Here is a 26,500-nt window from a genome sequence, read left to right as displayed (position 1 = left end):
ACTACTCTACTAGTCTACTACTCTACTAGTCTACTACTCTACTAGTGTACTACTCTACTAGTGTACTACTCTACTAGTCTACTACTCTACTAGTGTACTACTCTACTAGTCTACTACTCTACTAGTCTACTACTCTACTAGTCTACTACTCTACTAGTCTACTACTCTACTAGTGTACTACTCTACTAGTCTACTACTCTACTAGTCTACTACTCTACTAGTCTACTACTCTACTAGTCTACTACTCTACTAGTGTACTACTCTACTAGTGTACTACTCTACTAGTCTACTACTCTACTAGTCTACTACTCTACTAGTCTACTACTCTACTAGTCTACTACTCTACTAGTGTACTACTCTACTAGTCTACTACTCTACTAGTGTACTACTCTACTAGTCTACTACTCTACTAGTCTACTACTCTACTAGTGTACTACTCTACTAGTGTACTACTCTACTAGTCTACTACTATACTAGTCTACTACTCTACTAGTGTACTACTCTACTAGTCTACTAACTTACTACTCTACTAGTCTACTACTCTACTAACCTACTAGTCTACTAATCTACTAACCTACTACTCTATTAGTCTACTACTCTACTAGTCTACTACTCTACTAATCTACTACTCTACTAGTCTACTACTCGACTAGTCTACTACTCAACTAGTCTACTACTCGACTAGTCTACTACTCTACTAGTCTACCACTCTACTAGACTACTACTCTACTAGTCTACTACTCTACTAGCCTACCACTCTACTAGTCTACTAACCTACTAATCTACTAGTCTACTACTCTAGTAGTCTACTACTAACCTACTACTCTACTAGTCTACTACTCGACTAGTCTACTACTCTACTAGTCTACTACTCGACTAGTCTACTACTCTACTAGTCTACCATACTAGTCTACTACTCTACTAATCTACTACTCTAGTAGTCTACTACTCTACTAGTCTACTACTCGACTAGTCTACTACTCTACTAGTCTACCATACTAGTCTACTACTCTACTAGTCTACTAACCTACTAATCTACTAGTCTACTACTCTAGTAGTCTACTACTAACCTACTACTCTACTAGTCTACTACTCTACTAGTCTACTACTCTAGTAGTCTACTACTAACGTACTACTCTACTAGTCTACTACTCTACTAGTCTACTACTCTACTAGTCTACTACTCTACTAGTCTACTACTCTACTAGTCTACTACTCTACTAGTCTACTAACCTACTACTCTACTAGTCTACTACTCTACTAGTCTACTAGCACACCTAACCAGGACTATTTACCAGCAAGCGTATGTACCATCATAATGTGTGTATACCCAACTATGTCTGTATACCTCACGTGTGCACATCATATTACATGTGTACTACATAATTCCTTATAGAAACACGTACAAGATGTTCATCTTGTAGCTTAACACATCAGTGTTGCTTTTGTGCAGTGTACTGAGCTTTTGTGCAGTGTACTGAGCTTTTGTGCAGTGTACTGAGCTTTTGTGCAGTGTACTGAGCTTTTGTGCAGTGTACTGAGCTTTTGTGCAGTGTACTGAGCTTTTGTGCAGTGTACTGAGCTTTTGTGCAGTGTACTGAGCTTTTGTGCAGTGTACTGAGCTTTTGTGGAGTGTAACCTTTGATCTAGGCATTGTACTGGTGCATGAGTGTTGTCAGTATAGTAGTAACACTGGTGCATGAGTGTTGTCAGTATAGTAGTAACACTGGTGCATGAGTGTTGTCAGTATAGTTGTAACACTAGTGCACGAGTGTTGTCAGTATAGTAGTAACACTAGTGCACGAGTGTTGTCAGTATAGTAGTAACACTAGTGCATGAGTGTTGTCAGTATAGTTGTAACACTGGTGCATGAGTGTTGTCAGTATAGTTGTAACACTGGTGCACGAGTGTTGTCAGTATAGTAGTAACACTAGTGCACGAGTGTTGTCAGTATAGTAGTAACACTAGTGCATGAGTGTTGTCAGTATAGTAGTAACACTGGTGCATCAGTGTTGTCAGTATAGTTGTAACACTGGTGCACGAGTGTTGTCAGTATAGTAGTAACACTAGTGCATGAGTGTTGTCAGTATAGTTGTAACACTGGTGCATGAGTGTTGTCAGTATAGTAGTAACACTGGTGCATGAGTGTTGTCAGTATAGTTGTAACACTGGTGCACGAGTGTTGTCAGTATAGTAGTAACACTAGTGCATGAGTGTTGTCAGTATAGTTGTAACACTGGTGCACGAGTGTTGTCAGTATAGTAGTAGCACTGGTGCACGAGTGTTGTCAGTATAGTAGTAACACTAGTGCATGAGTGTTGTCAGTATAGTTGTAACACTGGTGCATGAGTGTTGTCAGTATAGTAGTAACACTGGTGCATGAGTGTTGTCAGTGTAGTTGTAACACTGGTGCATGACTGTTGTCAGTGTAGTTGTAACACTGGTGCATGTGTTGTCAGTATAGTTGTAACACTGGTGCATGAGTGTTGTCAGTATAGTTGTAACACTGGTGCATGAGTGTTGTCAGTATAGTTGTAACACTGGTGCATGAGTGTTGTCAGTATAGTAGTAACACTGGTGCATGAGTGTTGTCAGTATAGTTGTAACACTGGTGCATGAGTGTTGTCAGTATAGTTGTAACACTGGTGCATGAGTGTTGTCAGTATAGTAGTAACACTGGTGCATGAGTGTTGTCAGTATAGTTGAAACACTGGTGCATGAGTTTTGTCAGTGTAGTAGTAACACTGGTGCATGAGTGTTGTCAGTATAGTTGAAACACTGGTGCATGAGTGTTGTCAGTGTAGTTATAACACTGGTGCATGAGTGTTGTCAGTATAGTTGTAACACTGGTGCATGAGTGTTGTAAGTATAGTTGTAACACTGGTGCATGAGTGTTGTCAGTATAGTTGTAACACTGGTGCATGAGTGTTGTCAGTATAGTTGAAACACTGGTGCATGAGTGTTGTGTCAGTATAGTTGTAACACTGGTGCATGAGTGTTGTCAGTATAGTAGTAACACTAGTGCATGAGTGTTGTCAGTATAGTTGTAACACTGGTGCATGAGTGTTTTGTCAGTATAGTTGTAACACTGGTGCATGAGTGTTGTCAGTATAGTTGTAACACTGGTGCATGAGTGTTTTGTCAGTATAGTTGTAACACTGGTGCATGAGTGTTGTGTCAGTATAGTTGTAACACTGGTGCATGAGTGTTGTGTCAGTATAGTAGTAACACTGGTGCATGAGTGTTGTCAGTATAATTGTAACACTGGTACATGAGTGTTGTCAGTATAGTTGTAACACTGGTGCATGAGTGTTCTCAGTATAGGTGTAACACTGGTGCATGAGTGTTGTCAGTATAGTAGTAACACTGGTGCATGAGTGTTGTAAGTATAGTTGTAACACTGGTGCATGAGTGTTGTCAGTATAGGTGTAACACTGGTGCATGAGTGTTGTCAGTATAGGTTTAACACTGGTGCATGAGTGTTGTCAGTATAGGTGTAACACTGGTGCATGAGTGTTGTCAGTATAGTAGTAACACTGGTGCATGAGTGTTGTCAGTATAGTTGTAACACTGGTGCATGAGTGTTGTCAGTATAGTTGTAACACTGGTGCATGAGTGTTGTCAGTATAGTTGTAACACTGGTGCATGAGTGTTGTCAGTATAGTTGTAACACTGGTGCATGAGTGTTGTCAGTATAGTTGTAACACTGGTGCATGAGTGTTGTCAGTATAGTAGTAACACTGGTGCATGAGTGTTGTCAGTATAGTTGTAACACTGGTGCATGAGTGTTGTCAGTATAGTTGTAACACTGGTGCATGAGTGTTGTCAGTATAGTAGTAACACTGGTGCATGAGTGTTGTCAGTATAGTTGAAACACTAGTGCATGAGTTTTGTCAGTGTAGTAGTAACACTGGTGCATGAGTGTTGTCAGTATAGTTGTAACACTGGTGCATGAGTGTTGTCAGTGTAGTTGTAACACTGGTGCATGAGTGTTGTCAGTATAGTTGTAACACTGGTGCATGAGTGTTGTAAGTATAGTTGTAACACTGGTGCATGAGTGTTGTCAGTATAGTTGTAACACTGGTGCATGAGTGTTGTCAGTATAGTTGAAACACTGGTGCATGAGTGTTGTGTCAGTATAGTTGTAACACTGGTGCATGAGTGTTGTCAGTATAGTAGTAACACTAGTGCATGAGTGTTGTCAGTATAGTTGTAACACTGGTGCATGAGTGTTTTGTCAGTACAGTTGTAACACTGGTGCATGAGTGTTGTCAGTATAGTTGTAACACTGGTGCATGAGTGTTTTGTCAGTATAGTTGTAACACTGGTGCATGAGTGTTGTGTCAGTATAGTTGTAACACTGGTGCATGAGTGTTGTGTCAGTATAGTAGTAACACTGGTGCATGAGTGTTGTCAGTATAATTGTAACACTGGTACATGAGTGTTGTCAGTATAGTTGTAACACTGGTGCATGAGTGTTCTCAGTATAGGTGTAACACTGGTGCATGAGTGTTGTCAGTATAGTAGTAACACTGGTGCATGAGTGTTGTAAGTATAGTTGTAACACTGGTGCATGAGTGTTGTCAGTATAGGTGTAACACTGGTGCATGAGTGTTGTCAGTATAGGTTTAACACTGGTGCATGAGTGTTGTCAGTATAGGTGTAACACTGGTGCATGAGTGTTGTCAGTATAGTAGTAACACTGGTGCATGAGTGTTGTCAGTATAGTTGTAACACTGGTGCATGAGTGTTGTCAGTATAGTTGTAACACTGGTGCATGAGTGTTGTCAGTATAGTTGTAACACTGGTGCATGAGTGTTGTCAGTATAGTTGAAACACTGGTGCATGAGTGTTGTCAGTATAGTTGTAACACTGGTGCATGAGTGTTGTCAGTATAGTTGTAACACTGGTGCATGAGTGTTGTCAGTATAGTTGTAACACTGGTGCATGAGTGTTGTCAGTATAGTTGTAACACTGGTGCATGAGTGTTTTGTCAGTATAGTTGTAACACTGGTGCATGAGTGTTGTGTCAGTATAGTTGTAACACTGGTGCATGAGTGTTGTGTCAGTATAGTTGTAACACTGGTGCATGAGTGTTGTCAGTATAGTTGTAACACTGGTGCATGAGTGTTGTCAGTATAGTAGTAACACTGGTGCATGAGTGTTGTCAGTATAGTAGTAACACTGGTGCATGAGTGTTGTCAGTATAGTTGTAACACTGGTGCATGAGTGTTGTCAGTATAGTAGTAACACTGGTGCATGAGTGTTGTCAGTATAGTTGTAACACTGGTGCATGAGTGTTGTCAGTATAGTTGTAACACTGGTGCATGAGTGTTGTCAGTATAGTTGTAACACTGGTGCATGAGTGTTGTCAGTATAGTTGTAACACTGGTGCATGAGTGTTGTCAGTATAGTTGTAACACTGGTGCATGAGTGTTGTCAGTATAGTAGTAACACTGGTGCATGAGTGTTGTCAGTATAGTTGTAACACTGGTGCATGAGTGTTGTCAGTATAGTTGTAACACTGGTGCATGAGTGTTGTCAGTATAGTAGTAACACTGGTGCATGAGTGTTGTCAGTATAGTTGAAACACTGGTGCATGAGTTTTGTCAGTGTAGTAGTAACACTGGTGCATGAGTGTTGTCAGTATAGTTGTAACACTGGTGCATGAGTGTTGTCAGTGTAGTTGTAACACTGGTGCATGAGTGTTGTCAGTATAGTTGTAACACTGGTGCATGAGTGTTGTAAGTATAGTTGTAACACTGGTGCATGAGTGTTGTCAGTATAGTTGTAACACTGGTGCATGAGTGTTGTCAGTATAGTTGAAACACTGGTGCATGAGTGTTGTGTCAGTATAGTTGTAACACTGGTGCATGAGTGTTGTCAGTATAGTAGTAACACTAGTGCATGAGTGTTGTCAGTATAGTTGTAACACTGGTGCATGAGTGTTTTGTCAGTATAGTTGTAACACTGGTGCATGAGTGTTGTCAGTATAGTTGTAACACTGGTGCATGAGTGTTTTGTCAGTATAGTTGTAACACTGGTGCATGAGTGTTGTGTCAGTATAGTTGTAACACTGGTGCATGAGTGTTGTGTCAGTATAGTAGTAACACTGGTGCATGAGTGTTGTCAGTATAATTGTAACACTGGTACATGAGTGTTGTCAGTATAGTTGTAACACTGGTGCATGAGTGTTCTCAGTATAGGTGTAACACTGGTGCATGAGTGTTGTCAGTATAGTAGTAACACTGGTGCATGAGTGTTGTAAGTATAGTTGTAACACTGGTGCATGAGTGTTGTCAGTATAGGTGTAACACTGGTGCATGAGTGTTGTCAGTATAGGTTTAACACTGGTGCATGAGTGTTGTCAGTATAGGTGTAACACTGGTGCATGAGTGTTGTCAGTATAGTAGTAACACTGGTGCATGAGTGTTGTCAGTATAGTTGTAACACTGGTGCATGAGTGTTGTCAGTATAGTTGTAACACTGGTGCATGAGTGTTGTCAGTATAGTTGTAACACTGGTGCATGAGTGTTGTCAGTATATTTGAAACACTGGTGCATGAGTGTTGTCAGTATAGTTGTAACACTGGTGCATGAGTGTTGTCAGTATAGTTGTAACACTGGTGCATGAGTGTTGTCAGTATAGTTGTAACACTGGTGCATGAGTGTTGTCAGTATAGTTGTAACACTGGTGCATGAGTGTTTTGTCAGTATAGTTGTAACACTGGTGCATGAGTGTTGTGTCAGTATAGTTGTAACACTGGTGCATGAGTGTTGTGTCAGTATAGTTGTAACACTGGTGCATGAGTGTTGTCAGTATAGTTGTAACACTGGTGCATGAGTGTTGTCAGTATAGTAGTAACACTGGTGCATGAGTGTTGTCAGTATAGTAGTAACACTGGTGCATGAGTGTTGTCAGTATAGTTGTAACACTGGTGCATGAGTGTTGTCAGTATAGTAGTAACACTGGTGCATGAGTGTTGTCAGTATAGTTGTAACACTGGTGCATGAGTGTTGTCAGTATAGTAGTAACACTGGTGCATGAGTGTTGTCAGTATAGTTGTAACACTGGTGCATGAGTGTTGTCAGTATAGTAGTAACACTGGTGCATGAGTGTTGTCAGTATAGTTGTAACACTGGTGCATGAGTGTTGTCAGTATAGTAGTAACACTGGTGCATGAGTGTTGTCAGTATAGTTGTAACACTGGTGCATGAGTGTTGTCAGTATAGTAGTAACACTGGTGCATGAGTGTTGTCAGTATAGTTGTAACACTGGTGCATGAGTGTTGTCAGTATAGTTGTAACACTGGTGCATGAGTGTTGTCAGTATAGTAGTAACACTGGTGCATGAGTGTTGTCAGTATAGTTGTAACACTGGTGCATGAGTGTTGTCAGTATAGTTGTAACACTGGTGCATGAGTGTTGTCAGTATAGTTGTAACACTGGTTAATAATGGGAAGAGGAAAGAATATTATACGTGAACTTGTAGAAAGTCTCAAGAAGATACACATGTGACCTGTAGACACAACCAGTGATAGTTCTAGTGAGTAGACACAGTGATAGTTCTAGTGAGTAGACACAGTGATAGTTCTAGTGATTAGACACAGTGATAGTTCTAGTGAGTAGACACAGTGATAGTTCTAGTGAGTAGACACAGTGATAGTTCTAGTGAGTAGACACAGTGATAGTTCTAGTGAGTAGACACAGTGATAGTTCTAGTGAGTAGACACAGTGATAGTTCTAGTGAGTAGACACAGTGATAGTTCTAGTGAGTAGACACAGTGATAGTTCTAGTGAGTAGACACAGTGATAGTTCTAGTGAGTAGACACAGTGATAGTTCTAGTGAGTAGACACAGTGATAGTTCTAGTGAGTAGACACAGTGATAGTTCTAGTGAGTAGACACAGTGATAGTTCTAGTGAGTAGACACAGTGATAGTTCTACTGAGTAGACACAGTGATAGTTCTACTGAGTAGACACAGTGATAGTTCTACTGAGTAGACACAGTGATAGTTCTACTGAGTAGACACAGTGATAGTTCTAGTGAGTAGACACAGTGATAGTTCTACTGAGTAGACACAGTGATAGTTCTACTGAGTAGACACAGTGATAGTTCTACTGAGTAGACACAGTGATAGTTCTAGTGAGTAGACACAGTGATAGTTCTAGTGAGTAGACACAGTGATAGTTCTAGTGAGTAGACACAGTGATAGTTCTAGTGAGTAGACACAGTGATAGTTCTAGTGAGTAGACACAGTGATAGTTCTAGTGAGTAGACACAGTGATAGTTCTAGTGAGTAGACACAGTGATAGTTCTAGTGAGTAGACACAGTGATAGTTCTAGTGAGTAGACACAGTGATAGTTCTACTGAGTAGACACAGTGATAGTTCTACTGAGTAGACACAGTGATAGTTCTACTGAGTAGACACAGTGATAGTTCTACTGAGTAGACACAGTGATAGTTCTAGTGAGTAGACACAGTGATAGTTCTACTGAGTAGACACAGTGATAGTTCTACTGAGTAGACACAGTGATAGTTCTACTGAGTAGACACAGTGATAGTTCTAGTGAGTAGACACAGTGATAGTTCTACTGAGTAGACACAGTGATAGTTCTAGTGAGTAGACACAGTGATAGTTCTAGTGAGTAGACACAGTGATAGTTCTAGTGAGTAGACACAGTGATAGTTCTAGTGAGTAGACACAGTGATAGTTCTAGTGAGTAGACACAGTGATAGTTCTAGTGAGTAGACACAGTGATAGTTCTAGTGAGTAGACACAGTGATAGTTCTAGTGAGTAGACACAGTGATAGTTCTAGTGAGTAGACACAGTGATAGTTCTAGTGAGTAGACACAGTGATAGTTCTACTGAGTAGACACATTGATAGTTCTAGTGAGTAGACACAGTGATAGTTCTACTGAGTAGACACAGTGATAGTTCTACTGAGTAGACACAGTGATAGTTCTACTGAGTAGACACAGTGATAGTTCTAGTGAGTAGACACAGTGATAGTTCTACTGAGTAGACACAGTGATAGTTCTACTGAGTAGACACAGTGATATTTCTACTGAGTAGACACAGTGATAGTTGTACTGAGTAGACACAGTGATAGTTCTACTGAGTAGACACAGTGATAGTTGTACTGAGTAGACACAGTGATAGTTCTACTGAGTAGACACAGTGATAGTTCTACTGAGTAGACACAGTGATAGTTCTACTGAGTAGACACAGTGATAGTTGTACTGAGTAGACACAGTGGTAGTTCTACTGAGTAGACACAGTGATAGTTCTACTGAGTAGACACAGTGGTAGTTCTACTGAGTAGACACAGTGATAGTTGTACTGAGTAGACACAGTGATAGTTCTACTGAGTAGACACAGTGATAGTTCTAGTGAGTAGACACAGTGATAGTTCTAGTGAGTAGACACAGTGATAGTTCTAGTGAGTAGACACAGTGATAGTTCTAGTGAGTAGACACAGTGATAGTTCTAGTGAGTAGACACAGTGATAGTTCTAGTGAGTAGACACAGTGATAGTTCTAGTGAGTAGACACAGTTGTACTCACTAAGTGTTATAGAGGTGTAAGTTATGAGACACTGAGAAATTAACTTACTTTTTCCCCATGTTTGCAGTGTCAACGATGAGCTACATGGGCAGGGAAGAGAATCATACATAAGGAAGGTAATTAAGCAAGAATGCATGACAACAGTCAACAAGGATATATGTTATTACATTGCAACACCTCACAGCTGACCCACAGGTTGCGCGTGTAACTGAACGACGTTTTGATCCACGACCGAAATGTCTAGTTTCACTCTCAGTTTGTGGGTTAACAGTTGTGAAGTGTTGTTACACTGCAAGATACAGAGGCAGATAGTTAGAGGAGGTCAAGCAGCAGCTACCAGACTCACAACCATCATCACCACCATCCCAGGCCGGCTACAGTGTTGGTCAGTGCCAAGTTGTGGTTGGTGAGGCAGCAGCTACCACACTCACAACCATCATCACCACCATCACTACTATCCCAGGCCAGGTACAGTGTCTCTCTGACTGAGAGAGAAGTGTAACTGAGCAGACAAGCACTTATCACAACATAGAGACAGATAAGTGCCACTACTCAGTCACCAGTGACGACTACTTCACAAATATATTAATCATCATGAAAATGCAGGAGCTTGGGAAGCAGTTAGCAAGCTTACTGCAAGCTTAGAAGTTGCTGTAAACAAGCTTACTTCCAAGCTTAGAAGTTGCTGTAAACAAGCTTACTGCAAGCTTAGAAGTTGCTGTAAACAAGCTTACTTCCAAGCTTAGAAGTTGCTGTAAACAAGCTTACTGCAAGCTTAGAAGTTGCTGTAAACAAGCTTACTTCCAAGCTTAGAAGTTGCTGTAAACAAGCTTACTGCAAGCTTAGAAGTTGCTGTAAACAAGCTTACTTCCAAGCTTAGAAGTTGCTGTAAACAAGCTTACTGCAAGCTTAGAAGTTGCTGCAAACAAACTTACTGCAAGCTTAGAAGTTGGTCTGAACAAGCTTACTGGACTCTTACAAGTTAATGTTAAGTGAGTCATTGACTGGTCTTACACTCGGCACTTACTACAAGCTACTGGTCAGTTATTGCTCAACTTTCAGCTGCTGACAAACATTTTTCACAAGAAAATAAATCAATAAGATAATACAATTAGTGATCAGTATTAAACAGTGAATACGAGAAGAAAAATAAGACAATTTAATGAAGTGTGAGGTAATCACAAAAATATATATTACAAGTAAAGGAAGCAGAGAACAGAAGAGAAGAAGTGAAGGTTAAGTGAAAGATATCGACAAGTATCACCAGTACACTATAATATATTGTACTAACAGTTACATCAACACTGGTACACACAAACATTATACTAACAGTTACATCAACACTGGTACACAAAACATTATACTAACAGTTACATCAACACTGGTACACAAAACATTATACTAACAGTTACATCAACACTGGTACACACAAACATTATACTAACAGTTACATCAACACTGGTACACAAAACATTATACTAACAGTTACATCAACACTGGTACACAAAACATTATACTAACAGTTACATCAACACTGGTACACAAAACATTATACTAACAGTTACATCAACACTGGTACACAAAACATTATACTAACAGTTACATCAACACTGGTACACACAAACAACATACTAACAGTTACATCAACACTGGTACACACAAACATTATACTAACAGTTACATCAACACTGGTACACAAAACATTATACTAACAGTTACATCAACACTGGTACACAAAACATTATACTAACAGTTACATCAACACTGGTACACACAAACATTATACTAACAGTTACATCAACACTGGTACACAAAACATTATACTAACAGTTACATCAACACTGGTACACAAAACATTATACTAACAGTTACATCAACACTGGTACACACAAACATTATACTAACAGTTACATCAACACTGGTACACAAAACATTATACTAACAGTTACATCAACACTGGTACACAAAACATTATACTAACAGTTACATCAACACTGGTACACACAAACAACATACTAACAGTTACATCAACACTGGTACACACAAACATTATACTAACAGTTACATCAACACTGGTACACAAAACATTATACTAACAGTTACATCAACACTGGTACACAAAACATTATACTAACAGTTACATCAACACTGGTACACACAAACATTATACTAACAGTTACATCAACACTGGTACACAAAACATTATACTAACAGTTACATCAACACTGGTACACAAAACATTATACTAACAGTTACATCAACACTGGTACACAAAACATTATACTAACAGTTACATCAACACTGGTACACAAAACATTATACTAACAGTTACATCAACACTGGTACACACAAACATCATACTAACAGTTACATCAACACTGGTACACACAAACATTATACTAACAGTTACATCAACACTGGTACACACAAACATCATACTAACAGTTACATCAACACTGGTACACACAAACATTATACTAACAGTTACATCAACACTGGTACACACAAACATCATACTATCAGTTACATCAACACTGGTACACACAAACATTATACTAACAGTTACATCAACACTGGTACACACAAACATCATACTAACAGTTACATCAACACTGGTACACACAAACATTATACTAACAGTTACATCAACACTGGTACACACAAACATCATACTAACAGTTACATCAACACTGGTACACACAAACAACATACTAACAGTTACATCAACACTGGTACACACAAACATCATACTAACAGTTACATCAACACTGGTACACACAAACATCATACTAACAGTTACATCAACACTGGTACACACAAACATCATACTAACAGTTACATCAACACTGGTACACACAAACATCATACTAACAGTTACATCAACACTGGTACACACAAACAACATACTAACAGTTACATCAACACTGGTACACACAAACATCATACTAACAGTTACATCAACACTGGTACACACAAACAACATACTAACAGTTACATCAACACTGGTACACACAAACAACATACTAACAGTTACATCAACACTGGTACACACAAACAACATACCAACAGTTACATCAACACTGGTACACACAAACAACATACTAACAGTTACATCAACATTGGTACACACAAACATCATACTAACAGTTACATCAACACTGGTACACACAAACAACATACTAACAGTTACATCAACACTGGTACACACAAACAACATACTAACAGTTACATCAACACTGGTACACACAAACAACATACTAACAGTTACATCAACACTGGTACACACAAACATCATACTAACAGTTACATCAACACTGGTACACACAAACAACATACTAACAGTTACATCAACACTGGTACACACAAACAACATACTAACAGTTACATCAACACTGGTACACACAAACATCATACTAACAGTTACATCAACACTGGTACACACAAACAACATACTAACAGTTACATCAACACTGGTACACACAAACAACATACTAACAGTTACATCAACACTGGTACACACAAACAACATACTAACAGTTACATCAACACTGGTACACACAAACATCATACTAACAGTTACATCAACACTGGTACACACAAACAACATACTAACAGTTACATCAACACTGGTACACACAAACATCATACTAACAGTTACATCAACACTGGTACACACAAACATCATACTAACAGTTACATCAACACTGGTACACACAAACAACATACTAACAGTTACATCAACACTGGTACACACAAACAACATACTAACAGTTACATCAACACTGGTACACACAAACAACATACTAACAGTTACATCAACACTGGTACACACAAACAACATACTAACAGTTACATCAACACTGGTACACACAAACAACATACTAACAGTTACATCAACATTGGTACACACAAACATCATACTAACAGTTACATCAACACTGGTACACACAAACAACATACTAACAGTTACATCAACACTGGTACACACAAACAACATACTAACAGTTACATCAACACTGGTACACACAAACAACATACTAACAGTTACATCAACACTGGTACACACAAACATACTAACAGTTACATCAACATTGGTACACACAAACAACATCATTTTGAAGTTTTCAACTAGATTCTTGCAATATGTTGCAGTCTTTCATAACAATGTGACATTAGTGTGACTGGGAAGGCAGGCTGATATTGACTGTAGGTCAATAAGACACACATATATACAGTTCAAGACATTTACTGAGACATTTGGTCACCAGTGACTCCTCCAGTACTAAGACGTCGCCTCTGCTCAAACATTTCCGTAATAAACGTCATGAAGAGCTCATATATGCCTTGATCGACGTACATATTGCTACGTTACATAATGTTATGTACTACAAGTACTTTTTGAAACTTCTGAAGTAGAATATGTGAGTACAGAGACGTGTCATTGTGGACACACTCCAGGCAGACTCCAGGTAGACTCCAGGTAGACTCCAGGCAGACTCCAGGCAGACTCCAGGTAGACTCCAGGTAGACTCCAGGTAGACTCCAGGCAGACTCCAGGCAGACTCCAGGTAGACTCCAGGTAGACTCCAGGCAGACTCCAGGTAGACTCCAGGTAGACTCCAGGCAGACTCCAGGTAGACTCCAGGTAGACTCCAGGCAGACTCCAGGTAGACTCCAGGTAGACTCCAGGCAGACTCCAGGCAGACTCCAGGTAGACTCCAGGTAGACTCCAGGCAGACTCCAGGCAGACTCCAGGTAGACTCCAGGCAGACTCCAGGTAGACTCCAGGTAGACTCCAGGTAGACTCCAGGTAGACTCCAGGTAGACTCCAGGCAGACTCCAGGCAGACTCCAGGTAGACTCCAGGCAGACTCCAGGTAGACTCCAGGTAGACTCCAGGTAGACTCCAGGTAGACTCCAGGTAGACTCCAGGCAGACTCCAGGTAGACTCCAGGTAGACTCCAGGTAGACTCCAGGCAGACTCCAGGTAGACTCCAGGTAGACTCCAGGTAGACTCCAGGCAGACTCCAGGCAGACTCCAGGTAGACTCCAGGCAGACTCCAGGTAGACTCCAGGTAGACTCCAGGTAGACTCCAGGCAGACTCCAGGCAGACTCCAGGCAGACTCCAGGTAGACTCCAGGCAGACTCCAGGCAGACTCCAGGCAGACTCCAGGCAGACTCCAGGCAGACTCCAGGTAGACTCCAGGTAGACTCCAGGCAGACTCCAGGCAGACTCCAGGCAGACTCCAGGTAGACTCCAGGTAGACTCCAAGTAGACTCCAGGCAGACTCCAGGTAGACTCCAGGTAGACTCCAGGTAGACTCCAGGCAGACTCCAGGCAGACTCCAGGCAGATTCCAGGCAGACTCCAGGCAGACTCCAGGCAGACTCCAGGCAGACTCCAGGCAGACTCCAGGCAGACTCCAGGTAGACTCCAGGCAGACTCCAGGTAGACTCCAGGCAGACTCCAGGTAGACTCCAGGTAGACTCCAGGCAGACTCCAGGTAGACTCCAGGCAGACTCCAGGTAGACTCCAGGTAGACTCCAGGTAGACTCCAGGTAGACTCCAGGCAGACTCCAGGTAGACTCCAGGCAGACTCCAGGTAGACTCCAGGTAGACTCCAGGTAGACTCCAGGTAGACTCCAGGCAGACTCCAGGTAGACTCCAGGCAGACTCCAGGTAGACTCCAGGCAGACTCCAGGTAGACTCCAGGTAGACTCCAGGTAGACTCCAGGCAGACTCCAGGCAGACTCCAGGTAGACTCCAGGCAGACTCCAGGCAGACTCCAGGTAGACTCTAGGTAGACTCCAGGCAGACTCCAGGCAGACTCCAGGTAGACTCCAGGCAGACTCCAGGCAGACTCCAGGCAGACTCCAGGCAGACTCCAGGTAGACTCCAGGCAGACTCCAGGCAGACTCCAGGTAGACTCCAGGCAGACTCCAGGTAGACTCCAGGCAGACTCCAGGTAGACTCCAGGTAGACTCCAGGCAGACTCCAGGTAGACTCCAGGCAGACTCCAGGTAGACTCCAGGCAGACTCCAGGTAGACTCCAGGCAGACTCCAGGTAGACTCCAGGCAGACTCCAGGCAGACTCCAGGTAGACTCCAGGCAGACTCCAGGCAGACTCCAGGCAGACTCCAGGCAGACTCCAGGCAGACTCCAGGTAGACTCCAGGTAGACTCCAGGTAGACTCCAGGCAGACTCCAGGCAGACTCCAGGTAGACTCCAGGTAGACTCCAGGTAGACTCCAGGTAGACTCCAGGCAGACTCCAGGTAGACTCCAGGTAGACTCCAGGTAGACTCCAGGCAGACTCCAGGTAGACTCCAGGTAGACTCCAGGTAGACTCCAGGCAGACTCCAGGTAGACTCCAGGTAGACTCCAGGTAGACTCCAGGTAGACTCCAGGCAGACTCCAGGTAGACTCCAGGCAGACTCCAGGCAGACTCCAGGTAGACTCCAGGTAGACTCCAGGTAGACTCCAGGCAGACTCCAGGTAGACTCCAGGCAGACTCCAGGCAGACTCCAGGCAGACTCCAGGCAGACTCCAGGCAGACTCCAGGTAGACTCCAGGCAGACTCCAGGCAGACTCCAGGTAGACTCCAGGTAGACTCCAGGTAGACTCCAGGCAGACTCCAGGTAGACTCCAGGCAGACTCCAGGCAGACTCCAGGCAGACTCCAGGCAGACTCCAGGTAGATTCCAGGCAGACTCCAGGCAGACTCCAGGCAGACTCCAGGTAGATTCCAGGCAGACTCCAGGCAGACTCCAGGTAGACTCCAGGTAGACTCAAGGCAGACTCCAGGTAGACTCCAGGCAGACTCCAGGCAGACTCCAGGCAGACTCCAGGCAGACTCCAGGTAGACTCCAGGCAGACTCCAGGCAGACTCCAGGCAGACTCCAGGTAGACTCCACGCAGACTCCAGGTAGACTCCAGGCAGACTCCAGGTAGACTCCAGGCAGACTCCAGGTAGACTCCAGGTAGACTCCAGGCAGACTCCAGGTAGACTCCAGGCAGACTCCAGGCAGACTCCAGGCAGACTCCAGGTAGACTCCAGGCAGACTCCAGGTAGACTCCAGGCAGACTCCAGGTAGACTCCAGGTAGACTCCAGGCAGACTCCAGGTAGACTCCAGGCAGACTCCAGGCAGACTCCAGGTAGACTCCAGGTAGACTCCAGGTAGACTCCAGGCAGACTCCAGGCAGACTCCAGGCAGACTCCAGGCAGACTCCAGGTAGACTCCAGGTAGACTCCAGGTAGACTACAGGTAGACCCTCAGTAAACTAGCTAACCTCTTCTAAACCGTCAGACTACGTTACTTACATTAAAGAACATAAACTGTGATAATAACTTTAAAATGGCAGCAGAGGCGCGACACAAGTCAGAATTAAAAATGTTGCAGAGTATATTGTGTCAGCTTAATGAGAGTGTATTAACAGTTGTATTGTTCAGGTGAACACTGTTGAACTGGTTTAGCGCAGCAGTGATGAAAATGGTTTAAAAGACAGACAAGTTGAACAATGCGACCACTTGTGCAACATATGGAAACGTATACTGAGGAAACGTTTCACAAGCCAGTGACTTCTTCAGTCCAGAAGAGTGAAGAACAGTGGAAGATGAGGAGCAATTTCAGGTAATCAGTCCCTCAGCCTGGAGATGATGTGTTCAGTCCATAAAAACTGATAAGCAGTCCAGTAATTGTAATGTAGTGAACGCTGACTCCAGCCACAGCAACTCACTACATCAAACTTCTCTTTATCTGTGACCTTTCTTCTCCGTTGAGGACTGAAGCCACAGCCTTCAGAAACCTTATCTCAATACAGGTTTCCAAATATTGCAAAATTATCTCATTCTTCAGTGAAGCAACGTGTGTTGCTAGTACCAGCAGTCTACCACCACAGTATATTGCTAGTAAAAGCAGTCTACCACCACAGTGTGTTGCTAGTACCAGCAGTCTACCACCACAGTGTGTTGCTAGTACCAGCAGTCTACCACCACAGTGTGTTGCTAGTACCAGCAGTCTACCACCACAGTGTGTTGCTAGTACCAGCAGTCTACCACCACAGTGTGTTGCTAGTACCAGCAGTCTACCACCACAGTGTGTTGCTAGTACCAGCAGTCTACCATCACAGTATATTGCTAGTACCAGCAGTCTACCATCACAGTGTGTTGCTAGTACCAGCAGTCTTCCATTACAGTGTGTTCCTAGTACCAGCAGTCTTCCATCACAGTGTGTTGCTAGTACCAGCAGTCTACCATCACAGTGTGTTGCTACTACCAGCAGTCTACCATCACAGTGTGTTGCTAGTACCAGCAGTCTACCATCATAGTGTGTTGCTAGTACCAGCAGTCTACCATCACAGTGTGTTGCTAGTACCAGCAGTCTACCATCACAGTATGTTGCTAGTACCAGCAGTCTACCATCACAGTGTGTTGCTAGTACCAGCAGTCTACCATCACAGTGTGTTGCTAGTACCAGCAGTCTACCATCACAGTATGTTGCTAGTACCAGCAGTCTACCATCACAGTGTGTTGCTAGTACCAGCAGTCTACCATCACAGTGTGTTGCTAGTACCAGTAGTCTACCATCACAGTGTGTTGCTAGTACCAGCAGTCTACCATCACAGTGTGTTGCTAGTACCAGCAGTCTACCATCACAGTGTGTTGCTAGTACCAGCAGTCTACCATCACAGTGTGTTGCTAGTACCAGCAGTCTACCATCACAGTGTGTTGCTAGTACCAGCAGTCTACCATCACAGTGTGTTGCTAGTACCAGTAGTCTACCATCACAGTGTTTTGCTAGTACCAGCAGTCTACCATCACAGTGTGTTGCTAGTACCAGCAGTCTACCATCACAGTGTGTTGCTAGTACCAGCAGTCTACCATCACAGTGTGTTGCTAGTACCAGCAGTCTACCATCACAGTGTGTTGCTAGTACCAGCAGTCTACCATCACAGTGTGTTGTTAGTACCAGCAGTCTACCATCACAGTGTGTTGCTAGTACCAGCAGTCTACCATCACAGTGTGTTGCTAGTACCAGCAGTCTACCATCACAGTGTGTTGCTAGTACCAGCAGTCTACCATCACAGTGTGTTGCTAGTACCAGCAGTCTACCATCACAGTGTGTTGCTAGTACCAACAGTCTACCATCACAGTGTGTTGCTAGTACCAGCAGTCTACCATCACAATGTGTTGCTAGTACCAGCAGTCTACCAAAACAGTGTGTTGCTAGTACCAGCAGTCTTCCATCACAGTATGTTGCTAGTACCAGCAGTCTACCATCACAGTGTGTTGCTAGTACCAGCAGTCTTCCATCACAGTATGTTGCTAGTACCAGCAGTCTACCATCACAGTGTGTTGCTAGTACCAGCAGTCTACCATCACAGTGTGTTGCTAGTACCAGCAGTCTACCATCACAGTGTTGCTAGTACCAGCAGTCTACCATCACAGTGTGTTGCTAGTACCAGCAGTCTACCATCACAGTGTGTTGCTAGTACCAGCAGTCTACGATCACAATGTGTTGCTAGTACCAGCAGTCTACCATCACAGTGTGTTGCTAGTACCAGCAGTCTACCATCACAGTGTGTTGCTAGTACCAGCAGTCTACCATCACAGTGTGTTGCTAGTACCAGCAGTCTACCATCACAGTGTGTTGCTAGTACCAGCAGTCTACCATCACAGTATGTTGCTAGTACCAGCAGTCTACCATCACAGTGTGTTGCTAGTACCAGCAGTCTACCATCACAGTGTGTTGCTAGTACCAGCAGTCTACCATCACAGTGTGTTGCTAGTACCAGCAGTCTACCATCACAGTATGTTGCTAGTACCAGCAGTCTACCATCACAGTGTTGCTAGTACCAGCAGTCTACCATCACAGTATGTTGCTAGTACCAGCAGTCTACCATCACAGTGTTGCTAGTACCAGCAGTCTACCATCACAGTGTGTTGCTAGTACCAGCAGTCTACCATCACAGTGTGTTGCTAGTACCAGCAGTCTACCATCACAGTGTGTTGCTAGTACCAGCAGTCTACCATCACAGTGTGTTGCTAGTACCAGCAGTCTACCATCACAGTGTGTTGCTAGTACCAGCAGTCTACCATCACAGTGTGTTGCTAGTACCAGCAGTCTACCATCACAGTGTGTTGCTAGTACCAGCAGTCTACCATCACAGTGTGTTGCTAGTACCAGCAGTCTACCATCACAGTGTGTTGCTAGTACCAGCAGTCTACCATCACAGTGTGTTGCTAGTACCAGCAGTCTACCGTCATAGTGTGTTCCTAGTACCAGCAGTCTACCATCACAGTATGTTGCTAGTACCAGCAGTCTACCATCACAGTGTGTTGCTAGTACCAGCAGTCTACCATCACAGTGTTGCTAGTACCAGCAGTCTACCATCACAGTGTGTTGCTAGTACCAGCAGTCTACCATCACAGTATGTTGCTAGTATCAGCAGTCTACCATCACAGTATGTTGCTAATACCAGCAGTCTACCATCACAGTGTGTTGCTAGTACCAGCAGTCTACCATCACAGTGTGTTGCTATTACCAGCAGTCTACCATCACAGTGTGTTGCTAGTACCAGCAGTCTATCATCACAGTGTGTTGCTAGTACCAGCAGTCTACCATCACAGTATGTTGCTAGTACCAGCAGTCTAGCATCACAATGTGTTGCTAGTACCAGCAGTCTACCATCACAATGTGTTGCTAGTACCAGCAGTCTACCATCACAATGTGTTGCTAGTACCAGCAGTCTTCCATCACAGCGTGTTGCTAGTACCAGCAGTCTACCATCACAGTGTGTTGCTAGTACCAGCAGTCTACCATCACAGTATGTTGCTAGTACCAGCAGTCTACCATCACAATGTGTTGCTAGTACCAGCAGTCTACCATCACAATGTGTTGCTAGTACCAGCAGTCTACCATCACAGTGTGTTGCTAGTACCAGCAGTCTACCATCACAGTGTGTTGCTAGTACCAGCAGTCTACCATCACAATGTGTTGCTAGTACCAGCAGTCTACCATCACAATGTGTTGCTAGTACCAGCAGTCTACCATCACAGTGTGTTGCTAGTACCAGCAGTCTACCATCACAGTGTGTTGCTAGTACCAGCAGTCTACAATCACAGTGTGTTGCTAGTACCAGCAGTCTACCATCACAATGTGTTGCTAGTACCAGCAGTCTACCATCACAGTGTGTTGCTAGTACCAGCAGTCTACCAAAACAGTGTGTTGCTAGTACCAGCAGTCTTCCATCACAGTATGTTGCTAGTACCAGCAGTCTACCATCACAGTGTGTTGCTAGTACCAGCAGTCTTCCATCACAGTATGTTGCTAGTACCAGCAGTCTACCATCACAGTGTGTTGCTAGTACCAGCAGTCTACCATCACAGTGTGTTGCTAGTACCAGCAGTCTACCATCACAGTGTTGCTAGTACCAGCAGTCTACCATCACAGTGTGTTGCTAGTACCAGCAGTCTACCATCACAGTGTGTTGCTAGTACCAGCAGTCTACGATCACAATGTGTTGCTAGTACCAGCAGTCTACCATCACAGTGTGTTGCTAGTACCAGCAGTCTACCATCACAGTGTGTTGCTAGTACCAGCAGTCTACCATCACAGTGTGTTGCTAGTACCAGCAGTCTACCATCACAGTGTGTTGCTAGTACCAGCAGTCTACCATCACAGTATGTTGCTAGTACCAGCAGTCTACCATCACAGTGTGTTGCTAGTACCAGCAGTCTACCATCACAGTGTGTTGCTAGTACCAGCAGTCTACCATCACAGTGTGTTGCTAGTACCAGCAGTCTACCATCACAGTATGTTGCTAGTACCAGCAGTCTACCATCACAGTGTTGCTAGTACCAGCAGTCTACCATCACAGTATGTTGCTAGTACCAGCAGTCTACCATCACAGTGTTGCTAGTACCAGCAGTCTACCATCACAGTGTGTTGCTAGTACCAGCAGTCTACCATCACAGTGTGTTGCTAGTACCAGCAGTCTACCATCACAGTGTGTTGCTAGTACCAGCAGTCTACCATCACAGTGTGTTGCTAGTACCAGCAGTCTACCATCACAGTGTGTTGCTAGTACCAGCAGTCTACCATCACAGTGTGTTGCTAGTACCAGCAGTCTACCATCACAGTGTGTTGCTAGTACCAGCAGTCTACCATCACAGTGTGTTGCTAGTACCAGCAGTCTACCATCACAGTGTGTTGCTAGTACCAGCAGTCTACCATCACAGTGTGTTGCTAGTACCAGCAGTCTACCGTCATAGTGTGTTCCTAGTACCAGCAGTCTACCATCACAGTATGTTGCTAGTACCAGCAGTCTACCATCACAGTGTGTTGCTAGTACCAGCAGTCTACCATCACAGTGTTGCTAGTACCAGCAGTCTACCATCACAGTGTGTTGCTAGTACCAGCAGTCTACCATCACAGTATGTTGCTAGTATCAGCAGTCTACCATCACAGTATGTTGCTAATACCAGCAGTCTACCATCACAGTGTGTTGCTAGTACCAGCAGTCTACCATCACAGTGTGTTGCTATTACCAGCAGTCTACCATCACAGTGTGTTGCTAGTACCAGCAGTCTATCATCACAGTGTGTTGCTAGTACCAGCAGTCTACCATCACAGTATGTTGCTAGTACCAGCAGTCTAGCATCACAATGTGTTGCTAGTACCAGCAGTCTACCATCACAATGTGTTGCTAGTACCAGCAGTCTACCATCACAATGTGTTGCTAGTACCAGCAGTCTTCCATCACAGCGTGTTGCTAGTACCAGCAGTCTACCATCACAGTGTGTTGCTAGTACCAGCAGTCTACCATCACAGTATGTTGCTAGTACCAGCAGTCTACCATCACAATGTGTTGCTAGTACCAGCAGTCTACCATCACAATGTGTTGCTAGTACCAGCAGTCTACCATCACAGTGTGTTGCTAGTACCAGCAGTCTACCATCACAGTGTGTTGCTAGTACCAGCAGTCTACCATCACAATGTGTTGCTAGTACCAGCAGTCTACCATCACAATGTGTTGCTAGTACCAGCAGTCTACCATCACAGTGTGTTGCTAGTACCAGCAGTCTACCATCACAGTGTGTTGCTAGTACCAGCAGTCTACAATCATAGTGTGTTGCTAGTACCAGCAGTCTACCATCACAATGTGTTGCTAGTACCAGCAGTCTACCATCACAGTGTGTTGCTAGTACCAGCAGTCTACCATCACAGTGTGTTGCTAGTACCAGCAGTCTACCATCACAGTGTGTTGCTAGTACCAGCAGTCTACCATCACAGTGTGTTGCTAGTACCAGCAGTCTACCATCACAGTGTGTTGCTAGTACCAGCAGTCTACCATCACAGTGTGTTGCTAGTACCAGCAGTCTACCATCACAGTGTGTTGCTAGTACCAGCAGTCTACCATCACAGTGTGTTGCTAGTACCAGCAGTCTACCATCACAGTGTGTTGCTAGTACCAGCAGTCTACCATCACAGTATGTTGCTAGTACCAGCAGTCTACCATCACAGTGTTGCTAGTACCAGCAGTCTACCATCACAGTATGTTGCTAGTACCAGCAGTCTACCATCACAGTGTTGCTAGTACCAGCAGTCTACCATCACAGTGTGTTGCTAGTACCAGCAGTCTACCATCACAGTGTGTTGCTAGTACCAGCAGTCTACCATCACAGTGTGTTGCTAGTACCAGCAGTCTACCATCACAGTGTGTTGCTAGTACCAGCAGTCTTCCATCACAGTGTTGCTAGTACCGGCAGTCTACCATCACAGTGTGTTGCTAGTACCAGCAGTCTACCATCACAGTGTTGCTAGTACCAGCAGTCTACCATCACAGTGTGTTGCTAGTACCAGCAGTCTACCATCACAGTGTTGCTAGTACCAGCAGTCTACCATCACAGTGTTGCTAGTACCAGCAGTCTACCATCACAGTGTTGCTAGTACCAGCAGTCTACCATCACAGTGTGTTGCTAGTACCAGCAGTCTACCATCACAGTATGTTGCTAGTACCAGCAGTCTACCATCACAGTGTGTTGCTAGTACCAGCAGTCTACCATCACAGTATGTTGCTAGTACCAGCAGTCTACCATCACAGTGTGTTGCTAGTACCAGCAGTCTTCCATCACAGTGTTGCTAGTACCAGCAGTCTACCATCACAGTGTGTTGCTAGTACCAGCAGTCTACCATCACAGTGTGTTGCTAGTACCAGCAGTCTACCATCACAGTGTGTTGCTAGTACCAGCAGTCTACCATCACAGTGTGTTGCTAGTACCAGCAGTCTTCCATCACAGTGTGTTGCTAGTACCAGCAGTCTACCATCACAGTGTGTTGCTAGTACCAGCAGTCTACCATCACAGTGTGTTGCTAGTACCAGCAGTCTTCCATCACAGTGTTGCTAGTACCAGCAGTCTACCATCACAGTGTGTTGCTAGTACCAGCAGTCTACCATCACAGTTTTGCTAGTACCAGCAGTCTACCATCACAGTGTGTTGCTAGTACCAGCAGTCTACCATCACAGTGTTGCTAGTACCAGCAGTCTACCATCACAGTGTTGCTAGTACCAGCAGTCTACCATCACAGTGTTGCTAGTACCAGCAGTCTACCATCACAGTGTGTTGCTAGTACCAGCAGTCTACCATCACAGTTTTGCTAGTACCAGCAGTCTACCATCACAGTGTGTTGCTAGTACCAGCAGTCTACCATCACAGTGTTGCTAGTACCAGCAGTCTACCATCACAGTGTTGCTAGTACCAGCAGTCTACCATCACAGTGTTGCTAGTACCAGCAGTCTTCCATCACAGTGTTGCTAGTACCAGCAGTTTACCATCACAGTGTTGCTAGTACCAGCAGTCTTCCATCACAGTGTTGCTAGTACCAGCAGTCTACCATCACAGTGTTGCTAGTACCAGCTAACCATCCAACACCTTCGATAACTTTCTCTTCTTACTAAGTTCTTTTAGTGTTTGTCTTGTTGTAACTTGACTGGTTTAACTTACAGAAAGTAACATTAGGTAGACATGTGTACCGTGGCAGAGGTCAGTGTACCGGAGGTAGACTGCCATAAATGTACCGTGTCAGAGGTCGGTGTACCGGAGGTAGACTGCCATAAATGTACCGTGTCAGAGGTCGGTATACCGGAGGTAGACTGCCATAAATGTACCGTGTCAGAGGTCGGTGTACCGGAGGTAGACTGCCATAAATGTACCGTGTCAGAGGTCGGTGTACCGGAGGTAGACTGCCATAAGTGTACCGTGTCAGAGGTCGGTGTACCGGAGGTAGACTGCCATAAATGTACCGTGTCAGAGGTCGGTGTACCGGAGGTAGACTGCCATAAATGTACCGTGTCAGAGGTCGGTATACCGGAGGTAGACTACCATAAGTGTACCGTGTCAGAGGTCGGTGTACCGAAGGTAGACTACCATAAATGTACCGTGTCAGAGGTCGGTGTACCGGAGGTAGACTACCATAAGTGTACCGTGTCAGAGGTCGGTGTACCGGAGGTAGACTGCCATAAATGTACCGTGTCAGAGGTCGGTGTACCGGAGGTAGACTGCCATAAATGTACCGTGTCAGAGGTCGGTATACCGGAGGTAGACTGCCATAAATGTACCGTGTCAGAGGTCGGTGTACCGGAGGTAGACTGCCATAAATGTACCGTGTCAGAGGTCGGTGTACCGGAGGTAGACTGCCATAAGTGTACCGTGTCAGAGGTCGGTGTACCGGAGGTAGACTGCCATAAATGTACCGTGTCAGAGGTCGGTGTACCGGAGGTAGACTGCCATAAGTGTACCGTGTCAGAGGTCGGTGTACCGGAGGTAGACTACCATAAGTGTACCGTGGCAGAGGTCGGGGCACCGGAGGTAAACTACCAAACATGTACCGTGGCAGAGGTCGGGGCACCAGAAGTAAACTACCATAAATGTAGTGTGGCAGAGGTCGGGGCACCGGAGGTAAACTACCAAACATGTACCGTGGCAGAGGTCGGGGCACCAGAAGTAAACTACCATAAATGTAGTGTGGCAGAGGTCGGGGCACCGGAGGTAAACTACCATACAGTGTATAATATATATTATACAGTGTATAATACACACTATACAGTGTATAATACACACTATACAGTGTATAATACATACTATACAGTATATAATACATACTATACAGTGTATAATACATACTATACAGTGTATAATACACACTATACAGTGTATAATACATACTGTACAGTGTATAATACATACTATACAGTGTATAATACATACTATACAGTATATAATACATATTATATGTCAGCATAGTTACTGATCCCCTACATGCGTTGTGACATATCTGAGTATCATAGTATCATCCAAATATTTTATATAGTCGACCCCTTGATGCAACATGTGAGCGTTAGACAATTAGACATGCTGCCTCTCTCTCAGATCACCAATAGACCTACAGGCGGCTACAGGCAGGCTGGGCCACTCCCCTCTCACAACTCTGCTAATATAAGTGTTACAACCCAACAAGTGTGCTTATCTCCAACCAATATGAACCCTCCCAACAAATGGTGGCAACGGTGGTCGCTGTGTAAATCACGCAGATGTATGGAGATTAACTTCTATCAGCCGACAAACATTGTGTGTTGACCTGTGTTGACCGCATGGTGGCCTAAACAGCCAGCTACCCTGCCCAAGCACTCACCAACCTCTCTGTACTACTTCCTGGTTAGTCTTTGTACTTTCTCTGCTTATTTGCATTCCTTCCGAGGGGTTGATCCGGGTTTGCAAATTAAGTCAAGCCAGTCTGTGGGGGGAGACAAGCTCTAAGCCACAAAAGCACTAAGCCACCCAGCTTGCTCCAGTCCTAGCCTAGCCTGCTAAGCCAGCTTTCCACCCTGCTGTGCTCATTGTTACAACTTCTCCACTGACGTTGCTCCAGTG

At 44.1% G+C, this 26,500-nt stretch overlaps 1 protein-coding gene across 13 annotated transcripts in view; it reads right to left on the bottom strand.

The window, feature by feature from the left end:
• Positions 1 to 26,500, bottom strand: part of LOC128692052 (Na[+]-driven anion exchanger 1) — a 369,866-nt gene that overhangs the window by 337,676 nt on the left and 5,690 nt on the right. Inside the window, exon 1 of one of the 13 annotated variants that reach the window (XM_070085271.1) lies at positions 9,618 to 9,775. The exons of 11 other annotated variants lie outside the window; for them this stretch is intronic. In XM_070085271.1, the coding sequence (XP_069941372.1) occupies positions 9,618 to 9,628 (11 nt within the window). In that variant the 5' untranslated portion in view covers positions 9,629 to 9,775. Of the gene's footprint in view, positions 1 to 9,617; positions 9,776 to 26,500 lie in introns of those variants that run through there. One more of the 13 variants, XM_070085278.1, reaches the window with a different exon arrangement.

The sequence above is a fragment of the Cherax quadricarinatus genome, chromosome 15, assembly GCF_038502225.1.
Source record: "Cherax quadricarinatus isolate ZL_2023a chromosome 15, ASM3850222v1, whole genome shotgun sequence".
Taxonomy (NCBI): Eukaryota; Metazoa; Arthropoda; class Malacostraca; order Decapoda; family Parastacidae; genus Cherax; species Cherax quadricarinatus.
The sequence above is the reverse complement of the archived record's forward strand: the minus strand, read 5'-3'. Positions and strand labels throughout refer to the sequence as shown.